The 21,597-nt window shown below is 38.8% G+C and overlaps 2 protein-coding genes across 3 annotated transcripts; both read left to right on the forward strand.

The window, feature by feature from the left end:
- Window positions 1-2,667: 2,667 nt before the first annotated feature.
- Window positions 2,668-16,027, forward strand: LOC131989386 (schwannomin-interacting protein 1-like). 2 transcript variants are annotated; one of them, XM_059354592.1, is made up of 4 exons: window positions 2,668-2,786; window positions 5,854-6,107; window positions 10,961-11,085; window positions 15,377-16,027. In XM_059354592.1, the coding sequence occupies exons 2-4, from the start codon at window positions 5,856-5,858 to the stop codon at window positions 15,600-15,602; spliced, it is 603 nt and encodes a 200-aa protein (XP_059210575.1). In that variant the 5' UTR covers window positions 2,668-2,786; window positions 5,854-5,855; the 3' UTR covers window positions 15,603-16,027. The 2 variants fall into 2 exon arrangements, with proteins under 2 accessions (XP_059210575.1, XP_059210577.1); XM_059354594.1 differs by having other exon boundaries at window positions 15,455-16,027.
- Window positions 16,028-16,779: 752 nt separating this feature from the next.
- Window positions 16,780-20,695, forward strand: LOC131989258 (schwannomin-interacting protein 1-like). The gene is made up of 4 exons (XM_059354447.1): window positions 16,780-16,797; window positions 16,966-17,091; window positions 19,139-19,256; window positions 20,012-20,695. Exons 1-4 carry the CDS (start codon window positions 16,780-16,782, stop codon window positions 20,110-20,112), a joined length of 363 nt encoding a protein of 120 aa, XP_059210430.1. The 3' UTR covers window positions 20,113-20,695.
- The last annotated feature ends 902 nt before the right edge of the window (window positions 20,696-21,597 follow it).

A 21,597-nucleotide genomic window follows, 5' to 3' on the forward strand; every position in this document is an offset into this window, starting at 1 on the left:
TAAAGGTAATTGTACTGATGATATGATGGTAATGTTATTGTGACTAGACAGTATATAATAATAGTACAGTATATATGTGTACATATATAAATATAGTATATGATAATAATAATAATAATAATAATAATAAGGTCAGTATAATAATACTAGTATATCACAGTATATAGTAATAATAGTAATGGCAGCAACAGTATATGAATATAACAATAATAGTAGTAGTAGTACTAGTGGTAGTAGTAGTAGTAGTAGTAGTAGTAGTAATAATAATAATAATAACATAGCAATGTGTCATATATTTAGCCTGTGCAAGGTGTGCATACATACATAACATATATACACACAAGATATGATATAATGTGATATATTGTACCAGCAATGCATTATATATGCATATAAATATTTGACTATACAAGATATACATACAATAGATAATGTACTAAGAGTATAAGAATATGTAAAGAATATTTGTTTATTAGAACACTTTTAGAATTTTTGATCATTTTATAGTAACCTCAGTGTCTTTGTAATGTGTGTTTGGATCGGCCCTGAAGTAGGAAAACTCACTAGACTTTTTTCCAGCATTTATTTGTTTCTGATTGTACATTTTATTACAATATGCATTCAATTCATTTTATACATTACTAATCAAGATTTAATCAATTCTACAAGATTTTTTACTCAAGGTCAATTTTATCAACAAACCTCCTAAAACCATATACAAGTGAAAAACATGTTATCTGGTGGCCATAGTAACACAATGTGTGTGGGGCCCCTTCTCCCTTTGTCCATGGAGAAAATGACATCACCTTTATTACAAACCTATTCATTTTGTAGGGCAAATTTCACATACATGAATGCAAATACTCCAAAACTCCACCCAACGTTAGAAGTTTCTTGCATGAGTTTAAAGAGTACATGAAATCCCTTACACTAATTGACACTAAACAAAGCACTACATCCGATCATACAGATATATACAAGAGATTTTTCAAAGAAGAAAATGCATTTACATTCTGTTCCCTTTTTTCTGTTTTTTTTATTTGTTGTTTTTTCCTCCTTTCATGTCTTATTTATTTATTTATTTATTTATTTATTCATAATCCTCCCTACTTTTCTAAGTTAACTGGCATTACATAATAACCTTAATTTACTGTGATTTATGTATTATTTATTTATTTATTTCTGTTGACACATGTATATTGGAGCACCTGTCTTCTGTTCTATCAACAGTTGTTTGTATGTTCAACCTTTTTCAATAAAGTTCAGTTAAAAAAAAAAAAAAGTGGTCCATTCCTCACATTTGAATGTGGACAGAAGAGTCTGAACGAGTGAAACAAGACACCTCCACTTCCACCTCCTCTCCTGACTGCGTCAAGCTAACACGGCTAAGATCCGCTCCAACCGGAAACACTGCCAGTAAAAAAATAAAAATAAAACTGGAATTTAACTGGTACATTATTGTATTTTATTATTATGTTATTGTTGCCTTTATTCAGAGGCTACACATTTTTAAGAACATCTGTCCAATGAGTTTATTAAATGTTACTTTGAGTTTGTACTTTAAATTATCGTTTTTCCTCTGTCTAAATAAAAAAAAATGTATATCTGTCTGACTCACACTTCAACTTGTGTGATAAACACATGTAGGCCTACACATGAAACAAGGTTAGTAACAGATATTAGCTAAGTCTAGTCTAATCTACATAAGAGTGACATAGGTGTGTCATAAACATGACATGGATTGTGTCATGAACATTAATGACACTTTGAAGTGACATTAATGCTCATGATACTTGTCATGTCATGTTTCTGACAGGCTTGTGTGACTCTTATGTAGACACCTTCAAAATAAAGTGTTACCATATCTTGCTTAAGTCACAAAGGCATGTTCAAAAAATTGCCTAAGTCATTTATTTCTCTTAAGTTACATAATTTACACACAGTGTTATTACTATGCCAATAGCCATCCTTTGTTACATCCTTTTTGAGTGAAATGATCAATAAATGCCATATGTTACACTTTTGGTGAAGTTTTTTGTGTTTCCCGCCAAACTTGAAAAAATTAGTTAGGCGATTATTTTAACAACGTGACGATATATGAATGAATGAATGAATGCTTTATTTCGGTGACAAAAAACAACAAAAAACAACAACAACAAAAACAAACAAAACAAAGACAACAAAATAAAATCACGTTTTTTACAAAAGAATCCATCAGACAGCAACCGAAAAAAGGAATAGGCTGAAGTCCCAAGGCTTATTTTTGCCTCTCCTGTACTATCTACATGCATATACATTACATTATATACATTACATTAACTGAGTAATTCACATTGTTACAAAACACATGATACCTTAAACTGAAAAATCAAATTCAATCAAATTTCATTGTAACCCTTGATCATTTTAGATTTTAAAGTCTTCTTGAAAACTAACATAGAATTACACATCTTTATTTCATCATTTAGTCCATTACATAATTTTACACCCAAAACTGACACACATCTGTATTTGAGATTAGTTCTGACTTTCTGAGTTTCAAACATTAGCAACCATATATAAACACTTTCTTATACATATCTATGGCTGCACTAGCAAGAGACGTATCAGGGCGGCTTTTATTTTGAAGGCATGTCCCGGAAGTGACAGAGTTAAATTTGTGTTTGCCAACTTTTTCCCCAAGCGTGAAATTCCTCAAGTTCGTGTCTTTTGTTTGTATGTTGGACCGAGAATGAGCGGATCTCTGGCAGGATAACAGCTACAGTTAAAACCTGTAAAGACACAATGTGAGTTAGTGTGCAGACGTTGGCTGAATGAGGCGTTAACGGCTCTTGTGGACATATTTTCTGTTGCTGGTTGAGTAAGAAGAAGACACAGGAGTAAAAGGAGGAGGAAGGAGGAGATCACTAGGAGGAGCTGAGGAAGGAGCGGAGCTGGTAGTCTATGTGGCAAAACTCTCAACTACTCCCCTGAGCAGTAGAGTGGTGCTTTATAGTTTGGAGAAAGTGGTAAGTTACTTTTTAAACAACTAATGGCAGTTATTTGGTGTGATAAATACACACGTGTACAACTTTCAGACACGCGCTGGCTCGTCTTAGTTTGACTTTAAGGCCGCTCCTTCTTCCACCGCTACCTGGAAGTTTATCTTTTTTTCTTATTAACAGTTGATAAATTTACTTAACCCTATAAAGCCAAGTGTATCATATTAGATACAGTAGTTTTTGAGACCTCTACATCATCAAAAACCTGATGTATACATGGGTTGAAGATAAACAAACTGAGCAACAAATTGCACAAAAATACCAGATGTAGCAAAAGTTATTGCTGCATTAAAAAACTTCATATCTGCAGATGTATGATGTTGTGTTATATGGAAAAAATATGTATTTTGAATGTTTGAGGAAAAAGGTAAAGTCAAAGTCTTAATAGGTTAAAAATGGTAGGGTGTATATGTTTTTGTTAGTTCAAGAAAAAAAACTGAGCAACAAATTGCACAAAAAAACCTGATGTATCAAATATGATACAAATAAGAATTCATATATGCAATTTATTTGTTTTTTAAAATTCGTCAGCAGGTTAATAAGCACTCAGTTTTTATAAAAATTGAATTTTCTGGCAATTATTTCATGGTTCAGGCTTTATAGGGTTAACAGTTATGGTTAGGGCATAATGTGGTTTGAATTCAAGGGATTGATCCATCCGATTTTTTGAGCATGATAGTGTTTTGAAAGTAAAAAAAAGATTCAAAATCACATTTTATGTTGGACTAAAGGACTCAAAATGACTAAAAAAAAAGACACCTAAAGACACAAAATGACTAAAAAAAAGACACAAAATGACTTACAAAGACATGAAAAGAATAAAAGTTTTAGAACACACCAACTTTTCCAGAATTTAATTGAAAATGATGCAGTTTAATGTCTCAGTGTACTCTGAAATTAATGCACATTTGCAACATTTAAAATTCTTTATTGAGCATGATAGTGTTTTGAAAGTAAAAAAAAAAGATTCAAAATCACATTTTATGTTGGACTAAAGGACTAAAAAAAGACACAAAATGACCAAAAAAAAGACACAAAATGACAAAAAAAGACACCTAAAGACACAAAATGACTAAAAAAAAGACACAAAATGACTAAAAAAAAGACACAAAATGACAAAAAAGACACCAAAAGACACAAAATGACTAAAAAAAAGACACAAAATGACAAAAAAGAAACCTAAAGACACAAAATGACCAAAAAAAAGACACAAAATTACTTACAAAGACATGAAAAGAATTCAAAAATGGACAAAATAGCCCAAGACTCCATAGAGTTAAGTTGTTAACCCATTTCTTGTTCCCTGAAAAAGGCCTACTTGTATAATTCTGAAATGTACATTATCTTTCAGTTTTGGTTAAGCTTACCTTTTTTTATTTACCTGTGGCAGTTCACCACTTACCTTTGTACCCTTTCAAGCTGTTCATTTGACTTGAACTGCTTGAATTTCAATAAAAAACTGGAAAATTGGGGTGTTCTAAAACTTTTGACCGGTAGTGTAAATACTGTCTGAAACTTCATTTAAATCAGGAACTTTTACAAGGATTGTGTATGAAATATAAATCTGACCGGACATTACCCGAAGGGTATCGAAGTCTGATGACCACTCACTTTTATTTGGCTTCATGAAGATGATGCTGTTACATCCCAGTCACAGATTACTTCTTTTTAGGAATGTAATCTTTCAAAAACCAAGAAGGTGATTTAGACGGAGCTACTGCCACCCAACAACATTTACTTCACTATTGAGCAGTCAGTTTTTCCAAATTATTTTAGGGCCCTTACAACCATTTAAATAAAAAAGTGTTGGTGCCCACTCTTTTACTAATCCACAACAACTACCTGTAATAACACATGCATCCAAAATTAGAAAGTGTTGTTATCTGTTATATTTGTTAATGTTGGTGCAACTTTCTATTATTTTATGTTTCATCATCAATGTTTCCATTTTCCCTGTTTCATAATATAAGCAGATACATTATGAAAATATTGAAATGTGATAACTTTGACTGATATTGCAATATGATTCCCAATTATAGGGTGAATAATAATGTTTGCATCTTTATTCTCATCTTCATTCAATGATATATACTACTGGTCAAAAGTTTTAGAACACCCCAATTTTTCCATTTTTTTATTGAAATTCAAGCAGTTCAAGTCAAATGAACAGCTTGAAAGGGTACAAAGGTAAGTGGTGAACTGCCAGAGGTAAATAAAAAAAGGTAAGCTTAACCAAAACTGAAAAATAATGTACATTTCAGAATTATACAAGAAGACCTTTTTCAGGGAACAAGAAATGGGTTAACAACTTAACTCTATGGAGTCTTGGGCTATTTTGTCCATTTTTCAATTCTTTTCATGTCTTTGTAAGTCATTTTGTGTCTTTTTTTTGGTAATTTTGTGTCTTTTTTTAGTCATTTTGTGTCTTTTGGTGTCTTTTTTGGTCATTTTGTGTCTTTTTTTAGTCCTTTAGTCCAACATAAAATGTGATTTTGAATCTTTTTTTTACTTTCTAAACACTATCATGCTCGATAAAGAATTTTAAATGTTGCAAATGTGCATTATTTTCAGAGTACACTGAGACATTAAACTGCATAATTTTCAATTAAATTCTGGAAAAGTTGGTGTGTTCTAAGTAGTGTATATAAAATGCTCATAGTGTGATTATATTTGCAAGAATCTCTACCCAACGTGATTTTGTATTGGAAATAGTCAAATCTTGAGGAAATGGGTTAAAAAACAACGATGCAGCGCTCTGTCCCAGACAGCTGTAAATAGACGTGAACCTGTTTCTGCTGCTTCCCTCCTGTAGAGATGGAGGGAGAGAAGGAGAGACAGAGGCAGCAGCGAGAGGAGAAGGAGAGCAACGAGGCAGAAGACGACCAGAGGAGTGACGAGGACGATGACGAGGAGGAGGAGGAAGATTCAGAAGGTGCGGCGCTGGTCTGGCAGGAAGGCTACGGCGAGGACAATCTGGGCCTTCCCATCATGCACTGGGAGGCGCTGAGCCTGCGCATCGCTGAGCTGGAGAAGCAGGAAGAGGAGAACAAGGAGAAGAGGGCAAAGGTCAGTGGTTGTAGTCTGACAGAGGAACAAAGTTCTGTCTTATATGTTCACAAAGCAGTCTGAGGAAAACTCTAGAAGTAGGGCGTTTTCACACCTGAAAGTCTGTACCAAGGTCCGTGTTCTGTTAGGGTGCTTTCACACCGCTAGTTCGATTATTTGGTCCGCACCAGGCAGTAAAATTGTTACATTGTAGCATACAGACTGCGTGTGGTCCGCGTTTACACATGCAAACGAACCACATTGATCTGAATGACGTTTCGTCATCTTCCAGTGGAAATAAGCACCAATTTCAACTTTCACAATGGAGTGACACGTTCGCACAATGTTTCTTGCGCTGGTCCTTGCTTTTTATATCGTCAACATTACCCATTTCTGGCAAAATATCCAGTTCTGGAATGAGTCACGGCTGCAGCTACAGAACAATCTTCGGATTTACTGGATCCGCCGAAGGCGCATAGCGCGTCATTTCAGGCAGAGGAGACGCACTATTTTCACCAATGCTGTCCTGCTGATGATGAGACAAGCACCTTTTCGATATAGCCCTAATAACGAAACGACAAGCAAGAATAGGCTATGGCTCGTTTGGTAGATTTAATTAAATTCTACTTTAAGCTTGATTTGAGACATGGTGAGATTCTACAGTTATTTAACACAGTGGATGATATTGTTATCAGTATGCTACTCTGAGAAGGATTTTGAAATGTATGGGGTTGTACCGAATGAAACATGTATATTAAAGATTAAATTAATTTCATACCAGTGTCACAACACCATTTGCTCTGCTGCTGAATGAATGTAGGGGAATATACAGGCAGCGTGCAAATTAAGCATTGATGCATTTCGAATAGTTAGTTTAGACCTGAGTTGGTCCAGGTTCGTGTTCTCACCAGAAGGACCGCACCAGAGGTTGGCATTTGGTGCGGAATCAAGCGGACCAAGACCACCTCTTTTTGGAGGTCTCGGTCCGCATGATTTAGTGCGCACCCGAGTGCGATTGATGCTTTCACACTGACGAAAACAAACCGAACTAAGAGCTTTTGGTTCGAATGGACTGTTTAGTGCGCACCAACTGCTGTTGGTGTGAAAGCACCCTTACATTGTATACATTTGGTCCTGTTGGTTTTGGTTCCACACTGCAAAAGGAATAACGGACTTTACAAGACAATTCTACTGGACACGTTATCTCCCTGTGTACTTCCGCGGCTCATTTTGTTTTGGTTACGCTGCGTTGTTAGGCCGGCCGGCATCTGATGTCAGTGTTACTTCCTTAACGTGTTTACACTAAATGAATCCAGCGAGCCGCCTTTTACCTGTGGTAATACTTTTGCTGGTCTTTGGCTACCAGCAGCACCAGCTTAATGAGCAATACGTGAGAGTGCTTGGTATCCGCAAGATGAGCCTCCTCATCATGAAAAACTGTATCGCCGTCGACAGGAGAGGAGGAGAAAACAGCTCGCAATCCTGCCAGTTATGGCAAAGTCTTTTCCTGTACCGTAATTCGAGAGCAGACGAAGAAAAAAACTTCCTGTCATTGATACGAAGGTCCGAACTATTAAAAAAAGTTGTTTTCACACTGCAAAAGGTTCGGACCTTGGTTCGTTTGGTCCGGACCGAGACCACCTCTTTTGGTCGGACCAAACTTTGGTCCTTTGGTGCGGACCGTGGTCCGTGGCACCTTTCACACCTGGAACTTAGGTTCGGATCAAACTGAAAAGTCCTAAAGTCCGGATCAAACGAGATAGGTGTGAAAGCGCCCTTAAACTCTAGGTCAGTTTCTATGGTAACATAAACTGTGTACCTAACATGCTCACTGGAAGGTGTTCTGGGACATTCATACCGATTCTGCAACACTGAATATTGGCGTCCCCTGTCAGAATTCACATTGCAGAACAAAGTGAAAGGAGACGGTAGTGGCATGTAACAGAGCAGCTGCAGTATTTGTACAATAAACGTATATGTTATTACCAACAAAGAACGTATGAAACGGCACAGAGGAATAAATATCGGGGCTTGAAACAGCCGTCTGCAAGGGGCTAGCGTTAGCACCTGGGCGGATCCTGGTACTTTTTTTTTGTTTTGTTTTTTTAAGATTATTTTTTGGGCATTTTTACTGGTTTATTAGATAGAGACAGATAGAAAGGGGGAGACAGAGGGGAAGACATGCAGCAAAGGGACCTCAGGCCAGATTCGAACCCGGGTCCGCTGCAGCAAGCACACAGCCTTCATGGTAAACGCTCTACCAGTGGGAGCCACCGGGATGCCCCAGATCCTGGTACTTTTATCAGTAGCCCCTTTCATAGTGTCGTTTCATGCCGGGACATTTATGGCTCTGTAACGTCTCGCCTGCACTATGAACGCACCTGAAGTAGAATGCCGGGAACAAGTGATCCCACCAATTTTCTGCCTCCAGAGGTAGGCACAGAGGTGGAAAATTGACAATTTTTGACATCGCACATGACGCCTAAAACACACCTCCCAAAACAACTGCAGCCGCCGTCGCTAACTGTGCACAGTGTCCTGCCTCTTATTGTAAACAAACCGGCTCCGCCAACTGTGCACAGTGTCCGGTGCTTGTTGTAAACAAACGGAGGTCGCTAAGTGAACACATACTGCTGCAGCACATACATACTGTACTGCTATAGAGCTAACTGTAGCCTATTAGCAGTGTGTCTCCTCCCACCTCATTCTGCGATGCTAGACTGCAGTATGAAAAGGCGTGAATATCACGCCTTTACAGGATTACTATGAACGTAGGCTAAGTGTCACTGATTTACATGAAGCAAAAGGTAACATAAGCCACTGATAACTCAAGTGTTTGTAAAGATAATTTTCGGCCTCTTTCGTGTCCGGCAGCTTATTAACAATCAGCTGATAACCATGGCAACCAGCTTTTACTTGCTGCCCAACTTGTGCATGAAAGGAAGGTCATTAGAAAAGGAGATATCTCTGGTGTTTTGGGTTGTTTCTGCTGGTGAGTGAAGTGACACGCTCTACTATGATCATGATACGCTTGCAAGCTCAGTATCATTAAATGTTTCTAAAATACTTACACAGTTATGAGACAGATTGGCAGCAGCCACTGTCGGGTTGTTTGTGATTTGCTCTCAGTCCTCTTAATGGGACCTCAAGCTGGTTTTAACCACTAAAAAGCTTCATGAAATACTAATACTGAGAGTCCAAAAATTAGGAGCTACCTTTAGCCTTAAAGGAATAGTTTGGATTATTTGACACAGCACCGAAGTCAGCCTGTACACTGTACCAGCTGGAGTGTGTAGTAGTATTACTTGTTTTGTGGTAGAATGGGGGACATTTCAGTGTACACATAGTTTGATGGCGTGAAACCTTGTGGTTCTGTGACCCTGCCAGCTTGCCGAAACTCTTTTCTGCGATTCCAAAATATCCCTTTAGGTTTGTCTTGAATACAGCTCCGGGGCTACTTTTTGTTAGACGATAGATATTTATTGACCCAGAAATAACTGCAAAATTTTTTATATTATTGTCATTTTAAGAAAACCTTTTTAAAAAAGCAGCAAACTTTTCGTCATTTCATCCATTGGCTTTAACCGCTTATCCGAACTAGGGTTGATGGGGGAGTGGTCTCCAGACTATCACAGGGCTGACACATAGGGTGTGTTTCCATTAGGTACTTTTCCCTCTCGTGAGCCACTATGGGTGTGGCTTGGGAGAGAGAATCGCCCAAGAAAGTACCTGCCTCGGGTGAGCCACTACTGGGCGGCGATTTCGCGCATGCATCGGGAGGACTGGGCCGCTTGTGAGTGCTTTGGGACGACGCTACTCGTCAAGAAGAGTAGGAACGAGTCTCCAAATGTCTCTAATAACACCTGCTTGCTGCGTCAGTCTGTTGTCACATTGGACCTCCGTTGGTTAGCTGCTACAAAAGAACCTGTATGGGAACAGAGGCCGAGGGGAACTAACTAGTGGGCGGAGCCAAAACACTCAGCCGCTTTCCAAAAAGTACTCAGAAAGAACTCAGTTGAAACACGCTTATAGAGACAGAATACCATTCACGCTCTCGTTCACTCCTACGGACTTTTGGACTGTGGGAGGAAGCCGGAGGACCCGGAGAGAACATGCAAACTCCACGCAAACCGGCGCCAAAAACAATGAATGAAATTAACTTTCAGGCTCTGTTCAGAAAATTGCATAAGTATGACATATTTATGCAAACAAATGTGCATCAAAAAAGAGGCAATATATAACGTTACAGGGACATGACCTCGATCATTTTTGCCAAGCTTGATAAGTCGATATTGTAATTACAGTGACAGGCCGAGAAAAAGAACTGAATATATTTTATTATTAAGATATATATAATTTAGAGTTGGTAGGGTTGGTTGGCCCCATGTCAAAGTACCCCAAATTGCTCCCGATGCTGCGTTCATTGGTGTGTGAATGAATTCCCAATGCCACCAGTATGAATGTGTGTGTGAAAGGGTGAATGAGCGCAGTCTGTAGTGTAAAGCGCTTTGAGTGGTCGCAAAGCGACTAGAAAATCGCTATATAAGTGCAGGTCCGTAAGTGCAGATCCATTCAGATGGAATAGGCATGTTTATGGGGAATATCATTTAAATCACTTAGCAAATTTAACATATAGCACTCCTTTAGCAATGACAGTTAGCTCTTAAAGTTATGTACTTACTTGATTCCTATGGTCTATGTCTAGTACCTTCAGGTTGAATGCACTTATTGTAAGTCGCTTTGGACAAAAGCGTCTGCTAAATGACATGTAATGTAATGTAATGTAATGCAAATAGCAACCATATCAACAACAAAAAAAGCCCTGTGTATGTATTTCTTTATGCCATTGTGCTGCTGCTGCTCCTGGTTTTCAGAGAGGAGTGTCTCTGGAGCGAGGCAGGGCTCCAGTCAGCTGGACGGAGGAGAGAGGGAGGAGAACGGAAAGCTGGGAGGACGGAGACGACGCCTGCAACAGCCACGTGCTGGCACTCACCTCCCGGTACACACACACACACACACACACACACACACACACACAATGACCTATTACTCATGAGCATAGTGTCATGTGTGTGATATCATAAGTGTGTATCATCTCTGCTTCACACGCCCAAATCTGACTGAAGAGGATTGTTCGTGTAATGTAGTCTGAATTTACCCATAAGCCTTATAAAAGTCTTATGGATGCTTTATAATTTTTTGGGCAGACAGAAATCACAAAACAACATTAACCAATTGTTTAAGGGAGTTACTGAGACTTTTTAAAAAAGGTAACTTTTTATTTTTGAGCCCTTTTCTTATATATAGCTCTTCAGTAGAAACAAAGCAACATCTGCCTGAAAAGGGAAGCTAATGTGAGTACCTTAAACATGCATTATTTCTAATGGCCAGCAGGGGGCGACTCTACTGGCTGTGAAAAGAAGTCTGATTGTATTGAAGTCTATGAGAAAATGAGCCTACTTCTTACTTGATTTATTACCCGAGTAAACATTTTCCTAATGAGTTTATGGTCTCAATCGTGAGTTTCAAGTCTTCAATACAGCATGATGTTCATTTCGTACATTATGGTCCCATTTAAAGTAAAATATTAAAGAAAGCAGGGTATGAATTAGGATGTGGCCCACAATGACCTATTACTCATGAGCATAGTGTCATGTGTGTGATGTCATAAGTGTGTATCATCTCTGCTTCACACGCCCAAATCTGACTGAAGAGGATTGTTAGTGTAATGTAGTCTGAATTTACCCATAAGCCTTATAAAAGTCTTATGAAATGCTTTATAATGTCTCTGATTATTTCTATAAGGCATTATAACTATTTATGAGTACTTATAACTATAACTACACAGTGCTATAAGCAGATTATGGAGTATAAACATGTTTAGAATGCATTTTAGAAGTGTTATCAAATGGTACATAAATCTCAACCTACACTCAGTACATTCATATTTTTTGAAGGCAATAAGTTTAATTTGTAGTTTTTAATTATTGAGTGTAAAATTTAACATATTACATGTTATATTGAGACTTCTGTTGCACAAACATTTGAAATAAAGATGTAGGCTGCTGTAACGTGTCCTAACCACTAGATGTCACTGTGCTTTGAAGCTTTTCTTTATTTCACACTTTTCCTCCGTGAGCTCATGTGTGAATGTCATTTTTCCACCACACACACACACACACACACACCTCCTCTCCTTTCCTTTTCATCCTCATCCTCTTCTTTAGTCCTGTTGCTCCTTCTCTCCTCCTCTCCCTTCATCTTCTCCGTGTCTCTCCTCTCCTCTTCTTTCATCTCCTTTCCTTTTGTCCTCTCTTCCTCCTCTTCTCCCTCTCTCACCTCTTTTTCTTTCATCCTCCTCTTCCCTTCTTGTATCCCTCTCCTCTCCTCACTCTTTTTCCTTCTCCCCTCATCTACTTATGTCCTCTCCTCACCTCCTCTCTTTTCATTCTCATCTCCTCTTCTTTTCAATCTTCTCCTCCTCTCCTCTGTCTTCCCCCTCTCCTTTCCTTTCCTCCTCTCCTCTTAATTCTCTCCTCCTTTCCTCTTTTCCACTCCACTTCTCTTCTCCTCCTCTCCTTTTGTCCTCTCCTCTTATTTCATGTTCTCCTCCTCTTGTCTTCTTTCCCTCCTCTCTCTCCTTCTCACCTCATCTCCTTTCATTTTCTCTCCTCTCCTCATCTCTCATTTCCTTTCATCCTCTCCACCTCTCTTCTCCTCTCCTCTTCTTTCATCTCCTCTTTTTTGTCCTCTCTTCCTCCTCTCCTCCCTCTCTCACCTCTTTTTTCCTCTCCTTTCAACCTCATCCCTCTTGTATGCCTCCTTTCCTCCTCTCCTCTTCATTTCATCTACTTTCCATTTTCTCCTCCTCACCTTTTCCTCCTCCTTCACCTTTCCCTTCCTTCTCTCCTCCTCACCTCCTAATTCTCCCCTTCCTTTCCTCTTCTCTCTTCTCCTCCTCTCCTTTTGCCCTCTCATTTACCTCTCCTCTTCTTTCATGTTCTCCTCCTCTTTTCTTCTCTTTCTCCTCTCTCCTTCTCTCCTTTTCATCATCTTTTTGTCTCTCCTTCCCTCTTCTCTCATTTCCTCTCCTTTTGTCCTGTCTTCCTCCTCTCTCTCTTTCTCTCCTCCCTCTCTCGCCTCTTTTTTCCTCTCCTTCCAACCTCCTCTCCCCGTTCTCTCTCCTCCTCATTTCATCTTCTTTTACATTTTCTCCTCCTCTCCTCTTTCCTCCCATTCTCCTTTCCCTTCCTTCTCTCCTCCTTGCCCCTTAATCCCAACCTTCTTTCCTCTCCTTTCCTCCTCTCTCCACTCCTTTCGCCCTCTCCTCCTTCTCTCCTTTCATCTTCTCTTCTCTCCTCCTCTCTTATCTCTTCTCCTCCTTTACTTTCATCCTCTTCCCTTCTTGTATACCTCTCCTCTCCTGCCTCTTTGTTCTCCTTCTCCCCTCATCTACTTATCCTCTTATTCTCCTCGCCTCCTCTTTTCATCCTCATCTCTCTCCTCTTCCATTTTCTCCTCCTCTCCTCTGGCCCCCCGTTTTTCTTTCCCTTCCTCCTCGCCTCTTAATTCTCTCCTTCTTTCCTCTTCTCTCTTCTCCTGCTCTCCTTTTGTCCTCTCATTTACCTCTCCTCCTCTTTCATGCTCTCCTCCTCTTGTCTTCTCTTCCTCCTCTCTCTCTTTCTCTCCTCCCTCTCTCGCCTCTTTTTTCCTCTCCTTCCAACCTCCTCTCCCCGTTCTTGTATACACCTTTTCCTCCTCTTCCTTTGTTCTCTCTCCTCCTCATTTCATCTTCTTTTACATTTTCTCCTCCTCTCCTCTTTCCTCCCCATTCTCCTTTCCCTTCCTTCTCTCCTACTCGCCTCTTAATTCTCTCCTTCCTTTCCTCTTCTCTCTTCTCCTCCTCTCCTTTTGTCCTCTCTTCATGTTCTCCTCCTCTTTTCTTCTCTTTCTCCTCTCTCCTTATCTCCTTTTCATCATCATCTTCTTGTCTCTCCTTCCCTCTTCTCTCATTTCCTCTCCTTTTGTCCTCTCTTCCTCCTCTCTCTCCTTCTCTCCTCCCTCTCTTGCCTCTTTTTTCCTCTCCTTCCAACCTCCTCTCCCCGTTCTCTCTCCTCCTCATTTCATGTTCTTTTACATTTTCTCCTCCTCTCCTCTTTCCTCCCCCTTCTCCTTTCCCTTCCTTCTCTCCTCCTCGCCTCCTCACCCCTTAATCCCAACCTTCTTTCCTCTCCTTTCCTCCTCTCTCCACTCCTTTCGCCCTCTCCTCCTTCTCTCCTTTCATCTTCTCTTCTCTCCTCCTCTCTTATCTCTTCTCCTCCTTTACTTTCATCCTCTTCCCTTCTTGTATACCTCTCTTCTCCTCCTTCTCCCCTCATCTACTTGTCTACTTATTCTCCTCGCCTCCTCTTTTCATCCTCATCTCTCTCCTCTTCCATTTTCTCCTCCTCTCCTCTGGCCCCCCATTTTTCTTTCCCTTCCTCCTCACCTCTTAATTCTCTCCTTCTTTCCTCTTCTCTCTTCTCCTGCTCTCCTTTTGTCCTATCATTTACCTCTCCTCCTCTTTCATGCTCTCCTCCTCTTGTCTTCTCTTTCTCCTCTCTCCTTCTCTCCTTTTCATCATCTTCTTGTCTCTCCTTCCCTCTTCTCTCATTTCCTCTCCTTTTGTCCTCTCTTCCTCCTCTCTCTCTTTCTCCTTCCAACCTCCTCTCCCCGTTCTCTCTCCTCCTCATTTCATCTTCTTTTACATTTTCTCCTCCTCTCCTCTTTCCTCCCTTCTCTCCTACTCGCCTCTTAATTCTCTCCTCCTTTCCTCTTTTCCACTCCACTTCTCTTCTCCTCCTCTCCTTTTGTCCTCTCCTCTTATTTCATGTTCTCCTCCTCTATTCTTCTCTTTCTCCTCTCTCCTTCTCTCCTTTTCATCATCTTCTTGTCTCTCCTTCCCTCTTCTCTCATTTCCTCTCCTTTTGTCCTCTCTTCCTCCTCTCTCTCTCCTTCTCTCCTCCCTCTCTCGCCTCTTTTTTCCTCTCCTTCCAACCTCCTCTCCCCGTTCTTTTATACCCCTTTTCCTCCTCTTCCTTTGTTCTCTCTCCTCCTCATTTCATCTTCTTATACATTTTCTCCTCCTCTCCTTTCCCTCCCTTCTCTCCTACTTGCCTCTTAATCCCAACCTTCTTTCCTCTCTTTTTGCCCTCTCCTACTCCTCTCCTTTCATCTTCTCCTTCTCTCCTCCTCTCTCATCTCTTCTCCTCCTCTACATCCATCCTCCTCTTCCCCTCCTCTTCTCGTAGTTTCTCTCTTTCACTCAGTCAGAGCTGTAATGAAATGAGCATAAATGGACCTTATGAACTGACTGGTGTGTCCTCCAGCCTGCAGACACAGATGAACCTGCAGCTCTGCTTCATCAACAACAGTGAGAGTGAGGAGGAGGAGGAGGACGAGAAGGAGGGAGAAATGAGGGAGAAGGAGAGCAGCAATACACGGGTAACTCCCCCACACACCACACCCTCCTCATAGACAACAACAGTTTGAAGTGTGTGTGACTGTTTCTGCCAACCGAACAATCTTTGTTTTTTTTGTGCATATGTTGTTTGATCTTTTTTTATTATTCACGTGTATCTTTGTGTACACTACCGGTCAAAAGTTTTAGAACACCCCAATTTTTCCATTTTTTTATTGAAATTCAAGCAGTTCAAGTCAAATGAACAGCTTGAAAGGGTACAAAGGTAAGTGGTGAACTGCCAGAGGTAAATAAAAAAAGGTAAGCTTAACCAAAACTGAAAAGTAATGTACATTTCAGAATTATACAAGTAGGCCTTTTTCAGGGAACAAGAAATGGGTTAACAACTTAACTCTATGGAGTCTTGGGCTATTTTGAATTCTTTTCATGTCTTTGTAAATCATTTTGTGTCCTTTTTGGTCATTTTGTGACTTTTAGTGTCTTTTTTTTAGTCATTTTGTGACTTTTGGTGTCTTTTCTTAGTCATTTTGTGTCTTCTTTTAGTCCTTTAGTCCAACATAAAATGTGATTTTGAATCTTTTTTTTATTTTCAAAACACTATCATGCTCAATAAAGAATTTTAAATGTTGCAAATGTGCATTCATTTCAGAGTACACTGAGACATTAAACTGCATCATTTTCAATTAAATTCTGGAAAAGTTGGTGTGTTCTAAAACTTTTGACCAGTAGTGTAGGTGTTTTTAGTAAACAACTACCGGTAAATGTGATAATGTTGAACAAATTAAGCACATTTATATTTTCTTCACCAAAGTGCTTTTTTTTTATACGTACGGGGAGATATTTTTATCTTTTTATTCAATCAGTTGGTTTTGTGACAGTCTTGGCACAAGTTTTTGATATTTGTCATTGAACAAACAAAACAAATGTTTACCTGTTATCTTTAGAAATTCACTACACTACACCACTCTGCTGCTCTGTCCTTTTATCAAGTAACTCCACTTTACCGTTTTTTTCTTTGTTTAGTGAGTCACTGACGGTAACAGCACTTCCTGTATATTTCACATTAAAAGCCTTCCAACAGCTCATTCCAGGGAAGCTATTAGTGTAAAACTTCTTCAGGACAGGTCGAGTTACTAACTTAATGAATAAATAATTGCAAAGTAGAAGCCTTTTGAAAAAATGTAATATGTTGAATTAACTATGTGAACTATTATAGTAGTTAAATCAGAGCAGATGCACGAGTGTTTACCTGTTATCTTTAGAAATTCACTACACTACACCACTCTGCTGCTCTGTCCTTTTTTTGTCCGTTTTATTCTTTGTTTAGCGAGTTACTGACGGTAACAACAGTTTGAAGTGTGTGTGACTGTAGCTCTCTTATTTCATGGACGTCTCCTCTGTGTGCTCCTGCTGCTGCAGAGAGGAACCGTTCAGGTCCAGAAGAGTCCTGCGCCTCCTGCCAAGCCCGACAAACCAAAGTCCAGAGGCTTCAGGAACACGCTGAGGAACCTGAGAGACCGACTGAGAACAGACCACAAAACTCTGGTGAGAGAGAAACTCCTCGTTCACCTGCAGGTTATTTCTCTCTGACTCCCAAATACAACTTTCAAACCCTCCTCTTCTCTCCTTTTATCGTCCTCTTTTCTCAATTCAATTCAATTGGCTTTATTGGCATGACGTAACAATGTATATATTGCCAAAGCAAGCATCAGAAAAAAAAGATAACAAGATAAGGAAAGCAATATTTACAATAGATTATTATAATTCTTTTATTCATTTTAAAAGAAAAGAAAAACTAATAACAATAAAAGAAAGCAATATTTACAATCATTGAATTACAATCAACATATCATTTATACAATCTAACTGTCCCAGCAAGAAAAGAAGAAAAAATAAAAACAAGAAAAACTTTTCTCCCCCACTTTCTTCCTTTCCTCTTTCCTCCTCTCTCCTCTGCACTCCTTTTGTGCTCTCGTCTCCTCCTCTCCTCTCCCATCCTTTTCTTTTGTCCTTTTTCTCCTTCTCTCCTCTTCTCGTCTTCCTTCTCCTCTGACCCCACCTCCTCTCATCCTCTCATCTGCACTCCTTTTTTAATCCTTTCCTCCTTTCATCTTCTCCCTCTCTCTGCTCCTCTTTCATCTCCTTTTCATCATCTCCACATCTCCACTCCCTGTGGCCTCTCTGTCACGTTTTCTCTTCTTTTGTCTTCTCCTCCTCTCCTTTTGTACTCTCTTCATCCTCTCCTCCCTCTCTCTTTTCCTCCCCTTTCTCCCTCCTGTCCCCTCCTCTTCTTGTACTCCTCCTCCTCGTCTCCTCTCCTCACCCTTTGCTCTCTCCCCTCCTCGATCATCATCTTCTCCTTCTCTCTGCTCCTCTCTCATCCCCTTTTCATCATCTCCACATCCCCTCTCCCTTTGGCCTCTCCTTCTCGTTTCCTCTCCTTTTGTACTCCTCCCCATTCTCCCTCCTGTCCCCTCCTTTTCTTGTACTCCTCCTCTCCTCTCTTCACCCTTTGTTCTCTCTCTTGATTTTCATCGTCTCCTCATCTTCTCTCCTCTCCTCTCCTCTCCTCTCCTCTCCTCTCCTCTCCTCTCCTCTCCTCTCCTCTCCTCTCCCTCCTTGGCTCACAAGGAGGAATAAAAAAAAGGGAACAGGATCCACCAACATTGAGCAAATGCTAAAGGGTTTAGTGGCTGCACGTATTAAAATAGAGTTTGTGTTATAATACACAAACTCTATTTCAACGGTGTCAGAAGTAGAATAATTTATTTCTATTTGGGGTTTTGGAGGTGTTTTGTGCAGTATTTTGCTGGAATCACTCATCCTCAGTTTCTAAAAAAAAAATAATAATAATAAAAAAAATTGGGTATGTGTGATATATATGTATGTATATGTGGTGTATTTATGTGTGATATGTGTATGTATATGTATATATACAGTACAGGTCAAAAGTTTGGACACACACCTTCTCATTCAATGCGTTTTTCTTTATTTTCATGACTATTTACATTGTAGATTCTCACTGAAGGCATCAAAACTATGAATGAACACATATGGAATTATGTACTTAGCAAAAAAGTGTGAAATAACTGAAAACATGTCTTGTATTTTAAGATTCCTCAAAGTAACCACCCTTTGCTTACTAGAATATAAGACATGTTTTCAGTTATTTCACACTTTTTTGTTAAGTACATAATTCCACATGTGTTCATTAATAGTTTTGATGAATCTACAATGTAAATAGTCATGAAAATAAAGGAAAAACATTGAATGAGAAGGCGTGTCCAAACTTTTGGCCTGTACTGTATATCTAGTATATATATGTATGTGTGATATATGTATATATGTGTGTGTGTGTGTGTGTGTGTGTGTGTGTGAGTGTGTGAGAGTATCTGTATGGGTATACATATATTTTATTTTATTTATTTTCTTTGGTTGTTTTTTTTTGTGGAGTGATAAGGGCGTTTGTCTAATTCCCTTGCATTTGTTTTTGTGATTATAAAATTGGACCAATAAAGGGTTTGTTAAAGTTCAAAGGTCTCCTCTCCTCTCCTCTCCTCTCTTCTCCTCTCTCCTCCTCTCCTCTCCTCAGGCTGCAGCTCGTAGTGAACCTGTAGCACAGAGAAGACACGTGGAGCGCAGCGATTTACAAAACTTCAACATCAAGGAGCTGAACGCCCTCTGTGTGTCTCTCAGACAGACCATCCAAGGTACTCACACACACTCTGACCTGACTTTGCCCTCAGTCTGACGCGTATCACACCTCAGAAGTGCTGCTTTTAGTTAAAAAACTGCATTTTCGTGTGTCCACATCAAGGTTATAATAGTTTTGGATTTTTCATTAGTTTTAGTTTTAATTTCGTTGTGAATTTTTGTTTTCAAATTCAGTTAGTTTTAGTTAGTTTTTAGAGTGAGTTTGCTAGTTTTAGTTTAGTTTTTAGTTTTTTTTAAATGCTTGGTTTTAGTTTAGTTTCTATTAGTTTTAGTTTTTTTGTAATGGGCTATGTGTTGGGTGCCAGATTCAAAGAGGTCATAATAAATTTTGCCTTTATTTCCTTTGGTTTATCATCTCAGCCCCAATAAGGTTATTAACTCTTACAGTTCTGGGTGTTTTGAATTTTGGTTTGAGTGTAGACATCCCAGTCTCAGTAAACATATTCACCATGTGTTGCATGTTCTAATAGAAACACTGAATTATGAATGAAAAAAGTTGACAAAAACGAAAACTAGGGACATTTTCACTATAATTTTAGTTAGTTTTAGTTAGTTTTGTAACCACAAAATACAGTTTCAGTTAGTTATCTTTTTTTTTTAAACTCTCGTTTTTATTTTTATTTCAGTTAACGAAAATGTTTTTTCAATTCTAGTTTTCATTATTTCGTTAGTTTTCGTTAACTATAATAACCTTGCTCTGAAGTGCTGCTTTTAGTTAAAAAAAACTGCATTTTTCGTGTGTCCACATCAGACCTGAGCTCAGACCTGGTGGGTCGGCTGCAGACCAGGGACCAGCTGAGGACGGAGCAGGACGCCATGCTGCTGGAGGTCCAGGACCTGACGTCACTGTGAACCTGCCGATCGCTCCCAGCTCAAGTCCACCTTGTGGAGCATTTGAACATTGTTGAATCAGACGGTGCAACAGTGTCCTCCACAAACATCTCAGTCAGGCCCTCCCACTGCCGGCCTGACCAGCCAATCACTGTGAAGAGTGTCACTCCCTTAAAGGACCAGGACATTCAGTTGCATAGTATTTTTTAACGTTATTGACTGTGTTTTTATATTTATAAGGGAAAAGGGAGTGTCCACCAGCAGTGGTTTAAAAAAACTCCCAGTGTGGTCTAGATGTCAGAGCCGTACGGTACGGTTAGCAACTGAAACTGAGCTGGACACAACAGCCAGACAGTGGATGGATGGATGGATGGTGGCCTTAAAGGCACACACTTAGGGAAATATGCTTCTTTGCCCTCTGATTAGAGGCTCAGCACCAGATTCATCTCCACTGTGTCCACAGCAGATTCAGGTCTAGGTCATGTTAACCCATTGAAGCCTGGAAAGCGGATACGTCGTTTTGTAGTATTTGTATAAGCTCTCAAATACTTTTTGAATTTCATTTCTATGTTACGGAAGCCCTGAACCGCAAGTGAAGACACTTTTTTTTTAGATGTTATCTTGTTATTTTGAGATAATATCTCGTTATTTCAAGATAATATCTCATTATTTCGAGATAATACACATATGTAAAAAAAAAAAAATAAGAATTAAAAAAAAAAAAAATCTTCCAAATTTTTTTTTTTCTTCAGATATTATCTCATTATTTCGAGATAATATCTCGTAATTACGAGATAATATCTCGTTATTTCGAGATAACACACCTATGTAAAAAAAAAAAAAAAAAAAGAATAAAAAAAAAAAAAAAATCTTCCAAAATTTTTTTACATAGGTGTGTTATCTCGAAATAACGAGATATTATCTCATAATTACGAGATATTATCTCGAAATAATGAGATAATATCTGAAGAAAAAAAAATTTTGGAAGATTTTTTTTTTTTTTAATTCTTTTTCTTTTTTTTACATATGTGTATTATCCCGAAATAATGAGATAATATCTGAAGAAAAAAAAATTTTGGAAGATTTTTTTTTTTTTTTATTCTTTTTTTTTTTTTTACATATGTGTATTATCCTGAAATAATGAGATAATATCTGAAGAAAAAAAAATTTTGGAAGATTTTTTTTTTTTTTAATTCTTCTTTTTTTTTACATATGTGTATTATCTCGAAATAATGAGATATTATCTTGAAATAACAAGATATTATGTCGAAATAACAAGATAACATCTCAAAAAAAAAATTCTTCACTTGCGGTTCAGGGCTTCAGGGCTAAAAAATCTATTATTTAGTAGAAGCGTTGACACTTCTGTTGAATTTCCAGAAAAACTTCAGGTGTTAGGGGCTTATTTTAAAATCGGCCAGAGGTTTTACAGGCGTTTTAGGCGTCAATGGGTTAAACCCAGTTTAGCAGCAAAACTAAACTAAAGGGGAAAAAAAACCTTAAAGT

Source organism: Centropristis striata, chromosome 17 (assembly GCF_030273125.1).
Source record: "Centropristis striata isolate RG_2023a ecotype Rhode Island chromosome 17, C.striata_1.0, whole genome shotgun sequence".
Classification (NCBI taxonomy): domain Eukaryota; kingdom Metazoa; phylum Chordata; class Actinopteri; order Perciformes; family Serranidae; genus Centropristis; species Centropristis striata.